General features: G+C 43.9%; 1 protein-coding gene across 10 annotated transcripts in view; it reads left to right on the forward strand.

Annotated features, from left to right (window-relative positions):
* The window catches only part of LOC129111782 (beta-1,3-galactosyltransferase 1-like), a 111,192-nt gene that overhangs the window by 82,373 nt on the left and 9,149 nt on the right, over positions 1-19,670 (forward strand). For 7 of the 10 annotated variants that reach the window (XM_054623875.1, XM_054623877.1, XM_054623876.1 and 4 more), the window contains one exon: positions 14,603-16,933. In XM_054623875.1, the coding sequence (XP_054479850.1) occupies positions 14,856-15,842 (987 nt within the window). In that variant the 5' untranslated portion in view covers positions 14,603-14,855 and the 3' untranslated portion in view covers positions 15,843-16,933. Of the gene's footprint in view, positions 1-14,602; positions 16,934-19,202; positions 19,336-19,670 lie in introns of those variants that run through there. The other 3 variants (XR_008532347.1, XR_008532348.1, XR_008532346.1) reach the window with 3 other exon arrangements.

Consider the following 19,670-nt stretch of genomic DNA (forward strand, 5'->3'; position numbering starts at 1 on the left):
TTGTAGCTGTTTGAGCAAAAGCTTGTTCCATTTGGGAAACAGTTCCTGGTTTGGCAGAATTTGTTAGCTTGTATGCTAACGAAGCTCTTATCGAATCTTTTATCTCTCCTGAGTTTATTGACAAAGAGCTATAATAACACATTAAGCAGCATTTTTATCTGTCTTTGCTGGTGCTGAACGTCCTTTTCGCCGGGTAGAACGACAAATTGCAGCAAATATTATCAGCTGTTGCTAATAAGCGCTCATTTCATAATGGCTAAAATTAAACATGTGCTCTCTGCGAGCCAGTTCCTGTACTCGTCCAAATATCATTGGAAAGAAACATGAGTCTGTGCCAGCCTTTGAAATAGAAAAAGTATGGGCAACATCATTTCTTGTAACTTCTAGCTTGTTTCATCCCAAACACAAAAATCTTCGGTTTACTATAATTCCATAAATATGGAGGGACTACAACTTCCATTCCGCTCTGCAGCCCTGTGTTGTCCATCATCAATAAATCTTAAACCTTGAATAGAGATCCTTATATTTGAGAAGAATGTTGGACATCTTTGCTTAAAAAAATGACTGAAACAATGAATGATGATTAATGGTTTGGCTAATCAATTTATCGGCTAATCGTCGCAGATCTAGTGGGCTACGTGTTTTTTCAAGTTCAACCGGGTTAAATCTTTTCTCCACAGAAATCATCTGTCCGATTGCTTCACGTCAATTTCAGGAGAATCTAAGTTAAACTTTCATGAATATAATATCAATATTTTAAGCCTATCATCTTAATAATTCTGAATCAGCAGAAGTAAGTTTAAGTTAAGTCAAAAAGATTTGAAAGTAAGTTCAGCTCTCTGACTCAAAGAGTCAAATACCTGCTGCACATTTCATTGACAGCTCATTTTCAGCTTGTAGCTCAGTGTTGCGTAAGCGTAGACTCTGGAATTGTCTGGAACCCTTACCTGCATGGGACAGTCAATTTATATTTTCTCAGTTTTTCTTACCTAAACCCATTCAATGCACAAAACGCACTTAGTGAGTGAATGTCCAAATATAATATTAAAGATAATATTCATTCTTACCTGTGTTTGTACTTATAGTAGTTATACCTGGACACAGTGTAGAAGACAATGCAGCCCTGTGTTCTAACATTGTGTGTGTGTGTGTGTGTGTGTGTGTGTGTGTGTGTGAGTGTTTCCCAGAGGCCCTCAGTGTGGAGGAGTGTTATTTGTGTGTGTGGACTGTGTGTGCATGTCCTCAGCCTGTGTGTGTGTGTGTGTGTGTGCAGGGGAGTTTTCCCAGAGGCCCTCAGTAGGAGGAGTGTTATTTACCGGAAGGACTGCTGAAGCTGCATGTCCTGTGTGCTGCCATCAGCAGTGGTGTGGTGTGTGTGTGTGTGTGTGTGTGTGTGTGTGTGTGTGTGGACAGGCTAGGTAAGTGTAATTACCAAGGGACCCTTCATCTGGCATCAACTCAGCTCTCAGGTCCAACAGAACAACTATTGGGAACTCTGTCAGCATAGAGCAGGTGTGTGTGTGTGTTTTTTTTTCTCTTTCAACATGGAGAGACAGTTGAGGTTATCTGCAGGGAGCACATGTTACATAAAAACCCGTGAGTGTGTCTGCCTGCACTGTTTCTGCATCGTGTGCCCCCCCTCCCTCCCCCTCCTCCCCCTCCAGCATCACTGTTGCCTGGAGTCACCGGTGTTATCTAGACAGGTGCAGTTGTCTGCGCCCCGCTATATAATGGGATGTGTTCGGCCTGCCGGCATCGAGATGGTGTTCCTGATAACTCCTCGCCCCCGTCTGATGGAGGCTCTGCAGCAGGGTGAAGCTCGGGGGAGGAGCACAGCCACATGTTCTGGGCCAGTGCTGATCGTCTGTCTCCATCAGCTTACTTAGGTCAAATAGGGAATAGTGTGTGGGAATGCATGTATCCGTTCAGACGTCAAAGAGTTGATTAGCTGCCTTATATACCAGCTGGACTCTGGTGGGCACGTGGCCTTTTAATGTCTAGGATCCACACCGCCATTGCGGAAAAGAGGGCGCCACATGGGATATTTGTGCCACATGTATGGGCACATATCGTCTTTCACTGCCCTTTAGACATATTTTATAATGCCCATGTTAGTGACAGGAGCTGTTTGAATTATTTTTATTCATGCTCTGAAACAATGTGTTCTGTTCCAGGAGTACCAGCGATAAAGGGGCCAGCATAGTATTGTGGACTAGTGACTTGGTGGCTTGTAGCCAGCAGTATCATGGCCTACTATATTGAAGGCTTCTGTTGAAAGTATGTTTCTTACAAAACCTCTGAGACGCTGAATGCAACACTTGCTTTTAGCCTAGAAGATCCCATTCCTGATGCCTTAGGTTGAGCCAGTGTCGACCAATCAAAGGCTGTATTCCTGACTTGCTGACCAATCGGAGGCTTGGGCAGCTCTGATTTCAAACGTGTTGCACAATGGAATAATAATAATATTAATATTACTGGAATAGATATGAGAATATTATGTGGTGATAATGTGTAATATAGTAGCTGTGGTTTATATTATATAGGCAATTTAGTCAGAGGAATAAATGCTCAGATATCTTGTGTGTTATTTCAGTACCATATAGACTTCAGACAACACACATATAGGAAAACTGCAGGCTGAAAAGCTTGTAGTTTTAATTTACAGTTATTTGTACAACTAAAGCGATCTGTCAGACCGTCTAAGTGCCTCTTGTGTTAATGAGCAAGCGCGGAAAAACTCAACAGCAATGTGTATTTGTAGAATAATGTCATTGAATGGTTTTCAATGACATAAAAGAGAAAAACTGCACAGCTACGTACCACTCAGAGGAGATGGGACTTTTATTTATCATGTATTCGGTCGTGTCTGTCTGTCCACGGCTAATCTAGCAGGCTGCTGGACCCATCAGCCTAGATGTCTTTTTGTGCTGATTCATGACTGTATGCTTTGTTACACAATGAGCTGCTGCCCAGTTGCACAGAGCCACTGCAGACATCTGCAACACACCTCGCTGAGATCTGTGCACTTTTCTACTTGTATTTAAACATATATTTTTTCTAAAATACTTTAACAAACCACCGAAGCAAAACTACAATACAATTCCAGCTCATTTTGGGGGAAATTACGCACCAAATAAGGACTGTGTACTTAAAAGTGATGTGATTGAATCAACTAAGTGCTGAAAAATACCCATTTGTGTTCAGAATGGAACATCACTTATCTCCATTTCCGTCCTATCCATCTCGAGCTGGAGTACCACTTTTTTTTTTTTGGGGGGGGGGGTCGGTGGCTGCCTCATTTTTTGGAGTGAAACACTTCATGTGAATAGTATCGTTATTCCCATGCAATTCACATCACTTAGCGTCTGGTAGATTGGGGCGTTTACGTCCCCATAGAAACGGGAGCATGATGGGAGAAAAGGTGATCAATCAGAATGGTAATGTTGGTGGTGATTTGAATATTTAAAGCCGCCTATCTGTCTTTTTACCAGTTTGTTATTAACCGTCACTCAATTGTTATTACCTTTTTTCATGTTTACTCTGTGTGTGTGGTTTAAAGTTGTTGCTTTCGATGGAAGAGATTTCACTCACGCAGTATCACAGAAAGTCTGATTCATCGCTTTGCTGATGGACGTAACAAAAGGAAAATAAAATTCCAGAGAAACACCCGGAGAGACGCTCCGGAGCCGGATCGATAGCCGAGAATTTACAAGCCCATCAGAGACTTATCACCGCTGCTTTTAGTGTTGGAGGTGCTTGTATACATTTTCACAGAGTGAAGGTCAATGTTCGAGCGAAAGGGAGAGAGAGGAGGAAAAAAGAGGTCGGGGGAGGGTGTTTAAATGAAAACAGTGGACTCAAGAGAAGGGTTTGAGAGGCGGGTGCGGCATGATGTGTCTACACTTCCGCTGCTGCTGTATCGATTGCCGTATCGGTTTGTTTATCAGTCTTAGACAAAAAAGGTTCCCCTGCATGTGTTGAAACTACATGAGACACAGTTTACAGATTATCGGATTTGACTGAATATAAGATCTCTACAAGAAAAGACAATTGATTTATCCCCTTACATCACAAGGAATGATGGAGATAAAGATAGATAGCTTTGCCTTTATGTATACAAATTCGATTTTGCTGCTTATTCAGCTTTAAACTTCCTTATCCTGGCAATACTATTTTGTGATGGTTTGAGTTGATTTGTGTTGCTGGAGTTCAGTCGGGCTGATGGATATGCTTCACTGCTTGTGGAAAATGGCCTGCTATGAACAGCAGGTCCCAGAGGAGAAGTCGGTTTCAGAACGTTGATATTATTTTTTATAGCTTCGTTGTTTTCCCTCAAACCATTTTATGTTTTTTGTCAGAACTTATCAAAGCCAGGATGTCCATTTGAGGAAACACCCACCCACGTGCATTGAAACAAATGGACTATTATATTTGATTGTTAGACTTTTTTGATGACTTTGGACATAGAGTTTTTTTAGGATTCATTGTTGGACTGCCAGACTGCTTTGAACTAGGGAGCTGTCCGTTGTTCTAACCGCCCATTATTCCAAAAACCACAATAGTCAGAAAAATGTCCCATTGGACACAAAGCAAATTTTTCCGACGGAAAACTAACCCCCATTGTTCCCCATAGCGGGTTATGCATTCACCATGGTTGGAAAAAAGAAAATATTGTGAAATGGTGAAATAAGCAGGGACATACAATCAACAATATGTAGTGAGCAAGTGGTTTTAATTTTTGAACTTGGTCTGTTACTTACTCTTGAAATGTTTTAGATGTCAAAATGTCACAAATCACAGATAATCACCTCAGTACTGGCTCATCCAGTCATCTACTTCTTTCAATGGGCACACAGTTATCCAGTGAAAGACAAATGTTTGGTAGTTAATCTTGTTTTAAAAAATCTGGTTCATCAGCTGCATGTATAGACAAAAAAAAGGGGACCAAGTACTGATCCTTGTGGTACTCCACAGGTCATGCTGAACTGTGTAGCTGTTTTGTTACAATAATGCAGGCAGTTTAAAAAGTTTTAATTGGTGACTTTATTTGAATGTCGGTGGACACGAGTTTTGAAGAAGCTGGTTGGTAAAGCATATATGCAGCAGATTAGCGGGTTACAATAAGATTAATAATATAGTTTTCTACATTTTTGTCACCGCTGTCTTGAACAAAGCACTTATGACTGAATTGCTCCGCCACAGATGTTGGCGCTCTATAGTGGAAAACCGTTTTAATTGATGACTTTATTTGAATGTCGGTGGCACGAGTTTTAGTAACCAAGCAGCTCTCAGGTGCTTATGACTGTGCTCCGCCACAGACTCTAATATGAGGCCAATGCTGAGAGTGCGCGCTCAGCAAAACTGTGCCCTGGATAATGTCAAGGTTTAAAAGCAGCGAACATTTCCTTGCCCCAGGCGCCTGCGCTCTCTAGTGACTACAGCTGATACATTTCATCAATACTATAAATCTCTGACTTCTACAGCCAGATCTATGAAGGTTATTACCACCGTCTTCTGCTTTCCCCTTTCCCTTCATCAGCACCCTAACAGAAACACCTTGGCATGCTTCCTCGTTAGCTTAGCGTTTGTCCTTGCCAGCTGTTATCACTAAATGTTTCATTTTGGGTGCTGAGTGTGCCTCAGTGGCATTACCATAATTTTACAGCGTCTTCTGGGAGTCCCCCCCCCAGAGCAACGCCAAGCTTGAATATTGCATAACGGCAATGTTAATCAAGTCGGACAGCAAAATGTATTACCTGCATGAATCAAGTTGTCATTTCCAATTTATTGGGGAAGCTTAGCATTCAGAGCACATGTCTGGCCGGTGCGGGGGAGCCGAGGCTGTAGCGGTTTGCCTCTCTGACCCCCCCACCCACCCCTAAGCAGCAACGCCCAGTGCCGATTCCCATTGAGGTCAATGACACTGCAAAGCAAGAAAACGAATGCACCCCGCCCCTCCCATTTTTCTTCAGAAAACACTGTGTAATTATAAAAAACGTCTCCCTCCTGCTCACTCCTCCACCAGCTCGTTTTAACCTACGCGAAGCTCCAGATGGCTGGGAGTCGCAGCTCCACCACAAACAAAGCATCGTCTGATGAAGTTCTGAACTGACTTTTAAACAAGTTCTAGCTTCTCAGCGATCATCACAACGTCCTCAGAGGCCCGCATCGACTGAAACGAACGCTGAGAGACAAGCGCCGCTCGGGGCCAGACTTATGCGCCCCGGCACAGTTTCGGCCGCTCAAGTCAGCACTGAAATGTGGGGATGGGGCATCTGGCCTCCTGCACAGCGGGCCAAATCTGTTGGCCGCTATCGATATCCCATTTTCTCTGTCACTCCTAAGCTGCTTTGCATTCAGAGGCTTTGCACTAAGCCCAGAGTGCCCAGCTTCGTGGCCTGTAATACTGACTGAACGGCCGGATGTGCTGCTCCGCAACAATCATCGAGGTCCTTTTTTATTATCCAGCAAACAAAAAGCAGCGCCGGTGCCACCCTGGGAGCCTACCAGCCCTGACATTTTAATTGTGCGCCTTCTCGTATTAGCCGGGATGCGAAACCAATTTGGCCGTTGCTGTTAAATTCCACGCGCATTATTCCCTCCTTTTGAATGTTTAGAAGCCGACATAATGGATTGGCAGAAGATTGGAGGGGAAAGAGGATCAAACAATCGAAACAGAAGACCGTTTTTTTTTTTTTGTGGCTGACAGTTATAAACCTCCTGTTGAGCTTATCACAAATTCAGCAGCAGGAGCTTGAGATAAGGCGCTGAGTTATGGGCAAGCTTGCGTCAGGATCCGCTGGAAAGGTTTCGCCCAAGCATTTGTGTGCGCTTGATATGTTTTAAAAATGTCTACTTCTTGTACTTTAAATTCACAAAAAGGGGACGTCTGAATCCTCAAATGTAGTTGAAATTCTCAAAGCACAGCTGCATATTATTCACATCTTCGTGCCTTCCGGTACGGAGACATTCATATGCAGCTCTCACTGGCCTTGGAGTATGTTTTGTTTCTTTGTTTGAGGGCAAAGTGTTTGAGTCCCTCCCTCCAGTGAAGCTGCTGTTTGTTCAGTAATCATAAAGCATACGCAGGCACTCTAAGACAGTGTCAAGCGCCCTGGAGTCAAAGTGGCAAGTGTGTATATAAATATAATTTTGGTCCTGAGCATTTTGTTTTCTTCCTTTCAGGCATAAAAAGCTATTCTTTTGTTTCTGTTTCCATTATCCACTTGATTATTTTGTTGTTGTCACTGAATGATATTTACAGGAACACCTCGCTATCAAATGCTATTACCTTTAATGTAAAGAATCGCCCCACACAACACGTTCTGACAGCTTTGCTTATATCAGCTGTGATGAAAAGCGTACGGGGGCTGCTTCCTGTGCCAATTACCTCTGCCAATCATTAAATCTGTAGCGTAGGAGCAGGCAGCGTGAGTGTAAGAAGTCAGCACCCCCCCACCCCGAGCTCAGAGTTTGATTTATTCGTCTTCGGATGTGTCCGCTCACCTCTCGCGTGCATGTTCCCTTTGGATGCAACAAAGAGCAGCAGACATCACAGTCTATTAAACCACCTTGTTTGGTTTTTCTGTAACCCCCCTCCCTCGCTGACTATACGCTACACGCATCCCCGCTCCCTCCCCAGGCAAGGTCACTCGACGCTGCACTAATGACTGCAATCAATTATCTGGTGCAACATTAAACAGGACTGAAACTCCCACGTCTCTGCAGCCTCCCAGCTCTTTGCTGCAGCTCGTAGAGGTCACCTGATTTGTAAAGACAACCGAGCAGTGCAATGTTCCCGTGAACCTTAACACTGCATAATAGTAAACATCTGTCATTTATGTCTTTAATGTATGATAATAACAAGGTGCAGCTACAAACTCCGGCTCTTGAGGCAATCGATCAAATTATGATATGATGAATGAGTAGTGGACAGTACAAATGCTGCAAGTGGTACTTATTTCTGCTAGTTATCTTTATTTAATAAAAGAGGCACGCCAGTAATTGTACACATTAAGGATCATTTTACTCGTCATGTGGAGTACTACTCAGCCTGATGTTACAGCATGATGATCATTAAGTAAATTCGGGCCCTTTAAGAATAAAATAGACGGTACGCTTTAGGGCGGGGCTACTGTGACTGACACTTACCTGCAGCTAATCAGCGGGCTACCAGAGTAATTCTCCTCACTCCTCCGCATTCCAAATATGATCATTAACGTTCATCGGTTGCCAAAAGTCAAGATGGCGACGGCCAAATAGGCTAAACTCGAGGCTTCAGAACGGCAGTCCACAAACTAATATATGGTTTCACAACGACTACGTCCACTTCTTATATAAAGTTTGTGACTGAACCTGATGATGTCATCAAGGATGGGGTGGGAGGCTAAACATTTTCAAAAGAAAGAACACATTGCAACTGGAGGCGTGGAGTTTGAGAGAAATGGGCATTTACCAGGCGGGCCGGAGGACAACTTCAAGCTGCATTGTGGGAATCGCAAGTTCTAACTTTTTTGTGCCTCCATGCCTGGTGAGGCGTGGGGAGAATTTATTGCCACAAACTTCCACTTGGAGTCAAAGGACAGAAACAATTTTGGTGGTCAAAGGTCAAGGTCACTGTGACCAACGCCTTGAATAACTTTATTTCAAATTTGGCACAAACATCCACCTGAACCATAGGATGAACTTATATTGAATTTGGTGGTCAAAGGTCACTGCGACCTCACAAAACAAAACAACTCTCCAAATTCTGCGTGATGAAAGTGATGGATATAAACTGAAACTTGACCGGTTGGTGGAGGAGCAAAACCACTAGATGCCAATTTTAGTTTTTACTATGACATGTAAGATGCTATTGAGCCCTAACCTTAGGCCTCATTCCTTAAACAGGCTGTTGCAAATCCTCCAAACGTATTGAAGTGCTGCGGATCACTTATTATCACTTCTGCCCTGCTGATAAAAACGCAGTAAAATGTGCCAATGAAATAACTCCATTTTGTCAGAAATGAGGAAGAATGCTCTGCTGTTTTTCCATCACAAAGCCCAAGGTGATTTCTTTTTTTCTTTTTTTTTTTAAAGTGTCCAAAGCCCAAAGATATTCAGTTCTCAGTGCTCAACAACAAAAGAGAAAAAACTGCACGAATGCTGAATGAATGCATGTCAGATAGATTATCCGTCAATCAACATAAGACGGCACCAACAGTGCAGAGTAAAAATACTTCCTCTCTCAGTGGCCGCCTCTCAGGAAGCGTGCACATGTTCAATCCCCGCGCAGGAGCATAGCGGGCGCAGTCTCTCTTTCTCCTCCACACAAAGGTGATGATGATGTGGTGTCCGGGATCAGCATGCGGCATCATGGATCGGCGACGGCAGCAGAGCTCAGTGTGAGGTCGCTAAATCGACTTCCTTTACATTGAAAACACTTAAGCGCTTAACTCTGACTGCATGTCTCCCCCACCGTTTACCATTCCCCCCCCTACGGCCTGTCACTGTGCTGTCATGACAACCAGTTCACATTAGCAGTGAGCTGTTAATAATAACAATTATTATGCTGTTATACCTTGTTTTACTGCCGCTATTTTTGGAGGTATTTCATTGGCATATTTTACTGCCCTTTTTTCAGCAGGGCAGTCGTGATAATGATCCACAGCAGTAGTACTAGTAGTAGTACTAAATTGTGTACTGTATCAGCGGTGTAGCCATGTCCGTGCCATCTAAATCTAAAGCTGGCACACCCGGCATAATCATAAAACATGTATGAGCAGCGGAGCTTTCCATAAGCACCAGCTGCCCGCCAAACAGACCACTACTCATCGAACTCCAGCCGGATACTTTTTATTCATTTTTTGATTCTAATAACACGTTTTTGATTTAGTTTTGCCAATGCGTGTTAGCATTTTACGACCTCTAGATAGATAGAGAATAGTATAGTGTATAATAGCAACATAATTGATGACAAGACGCAGTAAGAACTGCATTGATTGGAGACATCCTCATTAGAGGATCTACTCTGGAAAACACAGCTGGCAGCGATTTGATTGTGCATTGTGTTTATGCGCTTAATACATGAATGCATTATCTTTATTGACATTGTGCTTTTTACAGCTGGAAATCTTTTTTTTTTATGTATAAAATATGATGTAACGTGATTCTTATATGATCAATAATATATGTGTTTCCAGATCAAACATTTTACCCATGGTTTACCTTTTTCGGTATCCTTTCATTGAGTAATTTTCTCCTTCTTTGTGCGAAACAAGAGTCAATGTTTATTCTTCAAATCCTGCCTGTTTATTACCCACATATGTGGAGTTCATAAATGGAGAGGAAAAGGGAGTCAAAGTCTCAATATATAGAAAAAAAATAGTAATTAATAAGGTCTAATAATTCTGAATTACAAAAGATGTGCTCAATAAGGAATAGGCGTGGTTTTAATTATTAATATTGTGGGCTACAATGCACAAGAAGCCTCATTTCTACTTTACAATAATTCACTAAGATATAAGATAAGATACTCCTTTATTAGTCCCACAACGGGGAAATTTGCAGGATTACAGAAGTAGTGTGGATAGTGCCGACAAACAGATAACAGAAGTAAAAAAAAAAAAAAAAACAGGATCAAAACAAGTATAATAAATAAGTTATCACACAGGAAAAGTATAATAAATAAGTAGAAAAACAACAACAATAACTAAAATATTAAATAGCTTGACAGAATGATGTTAATATTGTTATCAATCAGGTTGGTAAATGTATATAAATATGCAATAATCTTTCTCTCCATGCTGCCGGACCACCTGGCTCACGTTTGTTTTTTTTCACACATATAATATCACCTAAATTCATATTTCTGTATACTTGGTTGTCCTGTATCACTTCAACATCTCAAGCAAATAGGGCCGTAAACAAATACATTATTTCTGTAGAATTATTTTATTCCTGTCACTCTATTTAAACAACTTGCCACAAATGTCACAGCACTTCCTCTCAGAGCCATAACTCAGTCAAAAGGACACACACACACACACACACACACACACACACACACACACACACACACACACACACACACACACACACACACACACACTTCTGCAATCAAACAGTGACAGCAGTGGATCTCGGATGTCCATCACCGACCACGGGATTTTATGAGAGTCCACATGTGATTTGTGGCCAAGGAACAAGGTCACATGTGAGCTCATAAACAACCTTCAGGAGCCGTATATGCTCATGCAGATCGTTTGGTAGCCATTTTAGCCGTTCTTCAGTAGAAAATAGTGAAACGTAGCGACAACACAGTCTCTACGATGTGGTCAGTATTCATTACAAGAGTCCAGTTGCAGTCACAATAGTGTGCGTTCTAGTTATTTCTCTGTGAGGTCTGTGTGACACCAGAGTGGATGAGTAAACACATAATAAGAAGCATTGAAGTGCAGAATGACCTGCTGTCAGGCCATAGAATTGGATTTCCCTACGAGGCTCCATGTTGTATCAGTCATCCGTGTGTATAACTTCCTGTTTACAGTCTTTAAAACTGACATAATAATGCAAGATGCTCTCCGCAACACACGTTATTCATCAACAACAAATGTGCACTGGAACCTCTCTCCACTGTGTGGTCTGTTTTTGCAGTGCTTTATTGGATTCTGCTTACCACAAATTAACTTCATTACTGTCAGTAAATTCCCACTGCAAGAGCTGTATCACCACAATTTGAAACTACTAGTGCAGCTGACTGGAGTACCGACTCTTGGTCCTGCGGTTTCTTGGGTCCTGAGCGGTACACCTGGCATGACATAGTTGCGTCACATACCCAAGTCAGTGAAATACACTGGGGTCAGACTTTACCGTTGCCTGAAGTCCCAACTAAAAGTGCCCCAAACAGCTATAGGTTTACTATCATGATAAGATATGAAAAAGTATTGAAAAAAGTGAATTTTGTTACTAGTAAAACTCATTGTACCCCAAAATATCTTAAAGCTAAAGCACTTAAAGTTTTTTTTGAAATTCATCTGTTTACGTCCTACTGTGTACTTTTACTTCAGAAGGAAAACATTGTAGTACTACATTGACCAGACAGGGAAATGTTACTGGTTGCTTTTGCAGATTCAGATTTGATTCACAAACTATAACATTTAAAATATAAGGCATTATTATTTATTAAACCATCCAGCATCATGTTGGAATTGGAAGCTCCACCTTGACCAGACTTTAAGTAACTTTAGGCACATTGTGCTGAAAATGCCTCTCTTTCACTCTGCACTTTAAGGAGATATTTAGATGTTGAATAGTTTTACTACTAACAGTGAACTGTTACTCGCTGTTAGAAACATCAGTGAAATACGCTGAAAAACCTGAGGCGATTTTCAAATAGGCGTATCAGTCGCTTGCTTTGACAAAACCTCTGTGGTAAAGTAGAGCAGGGGTTTAATTAGCGGAGGTATTTTGCCGGTGGTCACATTTTTAGTGTTTTTAAGTTAGTGTTATAAGTTAGTATCAAGTCTTACGGGGGGGAAATACAGTCTAACTCACGGGGAAAAACACACCCAAGTCACCGGTGAAATACGCTCCAGTTTGATTCTACTTCCAGTTGACAATTTTGTACTTCTATTCTAGAAAAGAGAAGTAGAGTTTGTAAATTAAATGCAGTCAATGAGCTGCTGCCTGAATCGTAGCCCCGCCCCCGCTGCTACTAAGAGCGCCGTTCGCTTAATATATCAAAGTTGATTAATAACGAACGTCTTGCGTGTCTGAATTGCACCAAATTCGACACAGCACTGCCTTTTGGTCCCGAGCAAGCCAGCCCCCAAGTGTGAAGCAGATCGGATGAGTAGCTCACTAGATACGTGAAGGACACACAGACAGACAGAGCTCCATTTCTTTAGAGTTAGATGATCTCCCTAATATTCTTCCGAACATATTCAGGAGATGACTTTCCACCGAGCACGAAGCCACACCGCCAAACTTTTCAATTTGCTCTGAGGGGATGTTTGGTCTCAGGATCTCATGAGGTGCATCGGCAAAATGACTATACGGGTCCGCCTGCAGATTTGTAGGATTATAGGCCTTCCTCAGGAAACCACAGGGATGAGAACACGCGCTTCTGCAATACAGGGCGAGCGAGGTCAAGGAAAAGGGGGCGATGATTTAGTGATATTGACGGGGAGAGAGAGGTGGAGGAGTGCAGGCTTGCAGGCTGAGTGGCTGTAGGGAGACCGATTGCAGTCGGAGCTGTCAATAAGTTCGAGCCAAGCTGTGAGGAAGGAAAGGGAAATGACACGGCGCAAAGCAGAGGTGGATCAACATGAACGCAGAGCGAGGGAGTGTGGGAAACTTGAAAAGAGGAGTCCGGCAGACAAAAACAATCAAATAAAAAAGAGCCAGAAGGATAGAGAGTGAGACGAAGACGGTAGCGTGGAGGAGGAGGTAGTGAGACTGATAAAAATGGAGAGAAAAAAAAAGCATCGGTGATGAGATGGATTCTACCAGACCATGAGATTGATGACTCTGCTTCAGAAAGAGAAGGAGAGGGAAGAGATAGTAGAAACAGAAAGGGGGGGGGGGGCCTGATAAGAGGAAAGCCCCGATGAAACGAAAAATCCAGAGTCTGATAAAAAGAACAAGCCTTTATCTCGGCCCTTCCATCTTTTAAAACGGAGCACAAGCAGCATCTCGGCACATTTCAGTATCTTTAATAGGATCTATCCCTCTTTTTATTTATTTGTTCATCATCAGCCGTGCATTGCAGAAAAAAAGATCCCAATCATGAAAAAAAAAAAAAAAAAAAAAAAAGATTATGTCTGAAGCACATAAAAGTCTGTCTGTAAAGACGGATTAGCTCGGCACCTAACATCCTGTGAATTGATCATCCGTCGCCGGCTTTCAATGCGAACGTATGAATACAGGAATTTTGGCACATTAAAGCCGTATTTAGAGCTAGAATTCATCCGCTCGCGGTCCGTCGGTGTGCCCAATTAGAACGTCCGTGCTAAAAGTTGCTCCGCGGCGGCGCCTGTCCAGCTAACAAAGAGGCAGCTCATTACAGCTCACTTTGACATTGAGGTGTGAAAAAGGGCGGGGCGGGAGGGGAGATGGCGGGAGGAGGTGGATGTTAATCTTTTCACATTGGAACGGTTCGCTTTCACCTCCTGTGCCTCGATTCCTCTCCGTCTCTGTCTCCCCCCTCCTCCTCCTCCTCCTCCTCCTCCTCCTCTCAGGCTGCCGGCCTGTGTCTGGTCCGGGGGAGTAAGAGGGAGATAAACGGTGTTTGCAAACAGAAAGTGGTCGGAGCCGAGACAGAGCGGGCCCCATCAGCGAGTTTCCTGGGATATGCATTTTCTTCAGACCACAGAGCTGTTATCAGTGGCGCTGATAGAATGATGAGGGTAACTGGCGGTGGCGCCCGCCTAGGCAATACTGATGTTATGGGCTGTAATGAATAAGGAGTAAAACATTTTGTTAGATGTGTCACACGCCTTTGCCGCTATAAATGCCACTTCATAGAAATGAGATACACCTTTAGTCAACACTGCTGCCGTTTCATGATGTAGTTATGATTTAGGTCCCCGCTGACTGTCTGTTTGCTTGTCTGTTTTTTTAGACGCCGTCACAGAGAGCTAAAAGCATCCTGGCGAGCTGCGATGGGACACGGTGAGGCGGCGGACGCGAGAAGACGTCTCCGCAGTCGTTCCTTTCAGTTGCACCAACGCTAGACGGTAGAGAAGGCCATCATCTTGAGGTTAATGTCTGTTGTGTCGCGGAGGCAGCCTCACGCTGCGCCGCCAGGTCCGAGACAACCCATGGAGGCGTGGCCTCGACGTTTCCAGCGCTAACGCCAGCCGAGTTTAACAGCGATGCCTTCTAAGGTCTCCTGCTTGTACTTGCTGACCGTGGTTTGCTGGGCCAGCGCTCTGTGGTACCTGAGTGTGTCCCGCCCCTCTAGCTCCTACGGGGGCCAGCTGACCATCCCCATACGCAAAGCGGCCAAGGCGGGCAAGAACGGCACCTTCAGCAACATCCGCACGCGCTCGCTCAACCCGCACGACTTCGACTACCTCATAAACGAGGCCAAGAAGTGCGAGGCGGAGCCCCCCTTCCTCGTCATCCTGATCAGCACCACCCACAAGGAATTCGACGCCCGCCAGGCCATCCGGGAGACATGGGGCGACGAGAGCACGTTCCCGGACGTGCGCGTGATCACGCTCTTCCTGCTGGGCCGCAGCACCGACGTCGTCCTCAACCAGATGGTGGAGCAGGAGAGTCAGATCTTTCACGACGTCGTGGTGGAAGACTTCATCGACTCGTACCACAACCTGACGCTCAAGACGCTGATGGGCATGCGCTGGGTGGCCACGTTCTGCGCCAAGGCCCAGTATGTCCTCAAAACCGACAGTGACATCTTTGTCAACATGGAGAACCTCATCTTCAACCTCCTGAAGCCCACCACCAAGCCCAGGAGGAGGTATTTCACCGGCTACGTCATCAACGGCGGGCCGATCAGAGACATGCGCAGCAAGTGGTACATGCCAAGGGACCTCTACCCCGAGAGCAAGTACCCGCCCTTCTGCTCCGGCACGGGCTACGTGTTCTCGGCGGACGTGGCCGAGCTCATATACCAGACGTCTTTACACACCCGGCTGCTGCACCTGGAGGACGTGTACGTGGGCGTGTGCCTCCGCAAGCTGGGCATCCACCCGTTCCAGAACAGCGGCTTTAACCACTGGAAGATGGCCTACAGCCTTTGCCGCTACCGCCGGGTGGTCACTGTCCACCAGATCTCCCCCGAGGAGATGCACCGCATTTGGAACGACATGACCAGCAAAAAGCACCTGAAATGTTAGCAGGACCGCTTAGCTCTGGCGCCGGTGGGAGGAACAGAACGTCCTCTAATCACCGGCGTCTCCATCATTGGTAAATACTTTTCAGCACTGAGCTGAAGGAGCTACTGACAAAAGCATCCTTGGACTTTGTCCAGGCGCTGATTGCTTTGCAAGGAGTCTCTATAGTGCAAGGCCAAAGCAAACTCCTCTGTATTCTATGTGCTTTCTCATTCCAAGATGTTCAAGAGCTCAGACTCACAAAACCACAAAGTTGGAAACACGTTCCCCCCCCAAAAAAAATTGCAAAATGTTGCGTTTGTTGGTTGTCATTGCCAGCAGCACTATGTTTTTTACAGGAAAACACACAACAGGAAGCTCAGAGGCTTGTATTTGAGTACTCATTTATACCAGACACAAACTGTCCCCTATTGCTAAACTGCAGATTACACAAACACACTCCTTTGAACCCAGACGTTCGCCTCTAAGGGGTCGAACGCTAGCTCTAATCATGAATGTCCCTCATGTTATTTTCAGTTGTCGTGCTTTCCCAGCGAGGTGTAAATGTTGGATGTAGCGTCTGGCACCGCAGCAGCAGCCGTCGTCATCATGAGGACCGTGGTGAGTTTACAGAGAGATCACTCGTTTCAAATAGGCTGCCAACACATGTTGCTCTTGGAAAGCAGAGGAGCATTAATGCCTGTAGTATTCTTTTCAGAACCAGACATATTTTCTATCAACGGAGCCACAGATCCACGGATCTTTGTTCGGTGTAATGAAAAAAAGAATCCGGACGGCGAGCTTAGATACCGGCGGCTCGCATTCCAAAGTGAATGTCACTTCTGTTAGCGTGTAACGTGCCGTTATTTGTCCCAGGCAGTGCTGTGAGAAGACTATTATATTTTCTATTACTTGAACACGATGGAGAACAGATGTACTGTTCGCACAGTGAGGACAAATAAAACACTTTTGAGTGCTTTCTTTTCAATAACTTGAGATTAAAATAAAGCGCTTTTGTAAGACTTGATCTTGTATTTATTACCGAGGAGAAAAAAAAAAAAGAAATGAATGTTTTGATTCCTCTGCATTTATTACACACAATCTGTGAGTGAACACGCCAGCATGCAGATAAGGAGAAGCGGATTACGCTCTGAGGGGTTTCGGTACGACTGTTGGAAAAACACGAGCTGGAGAAATGGAAGCGTCTCATTAACAGTGGCGTTCATGGAGGCAGCTGTGCTCAGTTTGAAGCAGGTCGCAGCTCTCAACACGTCACCGACGGGGAGGACTGACGGAGAGCTGGCTGCTTCCCTACTACGTCCAGGTGTGTTTGGGTGGAGGTGTAGATGGAGAAATGTAGCATCTGTGTAATTGGCAGCTAAATGACTGTTTTGGAAAAAAATGTCGTAACGAGATGAGTTACAGAAGTGAGTGGATTTTCAAAGTAAAATACAACGCATTAACCTTTGTTTTTAAAGCTCTTGTGGAAAGCTCTGCTCCTCCTCCTCCTCCCAGGAGCAGAGCTTTGCCTCGCTGCCAACACCGACCCCAAGCTGCTGGAGACCCAAGCAGTATTGCTGGGCCCGCAAGATGGAATGGGGGGGGATCTGGTGCTCATGGAAACACTTTTTCTTTTTTCCTCAGGGGCCTGCCAAAATGAACACAGAATGGAAGCTCTTTGTAGTAATAACTTTTTTAAAGAAAAATATTTGTATAGTCACAGTCTTGTTTTTATATAAGGTGATGAAACATTGGAATCTTTTAGGCAATCTGACAAAGAAAATCTACTTTTCTCTCCATTTTATGGCCAATTTGCTTGATTCTAATGATTTCAGAGGAGACGTATGTATGTTCGCCCTCTAGTGGCCACCGCCATCAAAGCAAATGCTCAGACCACTGAAGCCAAGGATATTTCAAGTGTGTCTAATACTGTCATGCCTGTTATGTTCATGACGATCGTAAATACGGGCCCTGTGTCACCTCTGTTGAACCTGCTTATTATCTGTCATGAACACCAGAGAGTCTCCTCTGAAGTCAATAAAAGGCGCCTGCACTTCTCAGCAGTCTCTGACTCCCCAGAAATGCGATGATTCATAAAACAAATGAACTGAAATAATACCTATATTGGTTAAAACAAACAAAACAGACAATAATTGTGATGTCTTTAAAAAGAAAAAAAAGAATGATAATGGTTTTGTTTTTCCTCATAGGTTTTGGAGCTCTACATGTTTTATTATAAAGAATTGTCAGTGCATACAATGTGCAGGCAGGATGTCAGCCACTATGGACAAAGCTGTACCGTGTATCTCTATAATTAGGTTTCACCAGTCTCTGATGCCTACAGGTGTGTGTGTGTGTGTGTGTGTGTCTGTGTGTGTCTGTGTCTGTGTGTGTGTGTGTGTCTGTGTGTGTCTGTGTCTGTGTGTCTGTGTGTTTGTGAGCCCTTTGTTCCAGGCGTCGTCATCATCATCTGAGGGAGCAGCAGAACACTCCAGCGGGATTTGGTGCTGGGAAAAAAAGAAAAATGTCCTGTGTTCTTTACTCGCAAAAGATAAATATAAAAAAAAAGACATGTGGGAAGCACTTGTGGCGAGGCTCCTTCCTCAAACACTTCTCGTTCGGGAAATCTTGTGGGAGCTTGAAGGCAGAAAACACACCAAGATTTCATCATGATGCAAACTATTCCCCGCTCGACATTTTTACGCCAAAAACGCTTCTTTTGTGATTCTCCAGAACTGTTTTGGGAAAATAATTGTAACAGTTTTATTCCTGTGTATCTGTTTGGGGTCCTTTAGGTTTAAGAACCCCAAACAGCAACCGTATGTTATGACTTTATTTTGTATTTACCCAACAAATTATAAACAGAGTCTGCCCAGTAGTACACATAAAATAATTGTTATTCAAAGCTTCTTATCCTCAGTGCTGTTTTGCGTTCCTCTGATGGCCCCCTATGGCATATGCAATTTGATACAATATGCTGAGTAATAGAAAGTCTGCTCTGTAATTGGCCAAACAACCCAGTGGTGTTTGCGTTTAAAAAAAAAAAAGCGGGCTAAAGCTTGGGGGAAAATGAAAAAGCGAGTGATTATTCTGGGATGCCTGTGGTAAATGAACCTCGTAACGAGCGAGGCGGAGAGCTAGACGATTGGGAACGCTCCGGTTTCAAAACAAAACAGTGGAGGGCAGGCCTGTGGAGCCTTCAGTGGGGGGGGGAAACCAGAGTAGACCTCTCTTAGGCGTTGTAGTCTAGTTCCATTGGAGTCTGGTTAGATGATGATGAGGCTGGAGGCAAATTCCTTGATGCTGCATCTCGTGGAAAAGCAGCATCCTCATATACATATTCAGATTCTTATGCATATTCTTTTCCCCTGAATACCTTTTCAGCCTCTGAGTTTGCATGACCTCTACATGACCTGTCCTCTGAGGCTGGAGAGGACGCGAGTTTACGAGGTAGAATAGCCGCGGAATGAATCGGCGGCGTGCAATCTGCCATCTGTGCCAGCGCAGTTATGCCAAGGTGAGAGAAAGGGGGATCGCTGGGGAGCCGCTGAAGAATCCTCTTCTTCCTCCAGGAAAGAGAGGCTGCTGGTCGGCTGGATGGTTTTTTTGTTGCTTAATTACTGAAGGATGTGCAGTTGTTTGTAGGTGTGTGAGTGTAGACATGTTTATTTGTAAACCCCCTCAGAATTTTTTGATTATTTAATTATTATTTCTTTTAATTTATTTTATAAAATTTATTTATTTATTTATTTTTCTAACCATATGTTTTTCATCGGAAGAAAGTCCATTTGCTGTATTTTTTCATGATATTTTACTGTGAAATTGTAACGCAAACATTTGTTGCAAAAATTA

The sequence above is a fragment of the Anoplopoma fimbria genome, chromosome 22, assembly GCF_027596085.1.
Source record: "Anoplopoma fimbria isolate UVic2021 breed Golden Eagle Sablefish chromosome 22, Afim_UVic_2022, whole genome shotgun sequence".
NCBI lineage: Eukaryota > Metazoa > Chordata > Actinopteri > Perciformes > Anoplopomatidae > Anoplopoma > Anoplopoma fimbria.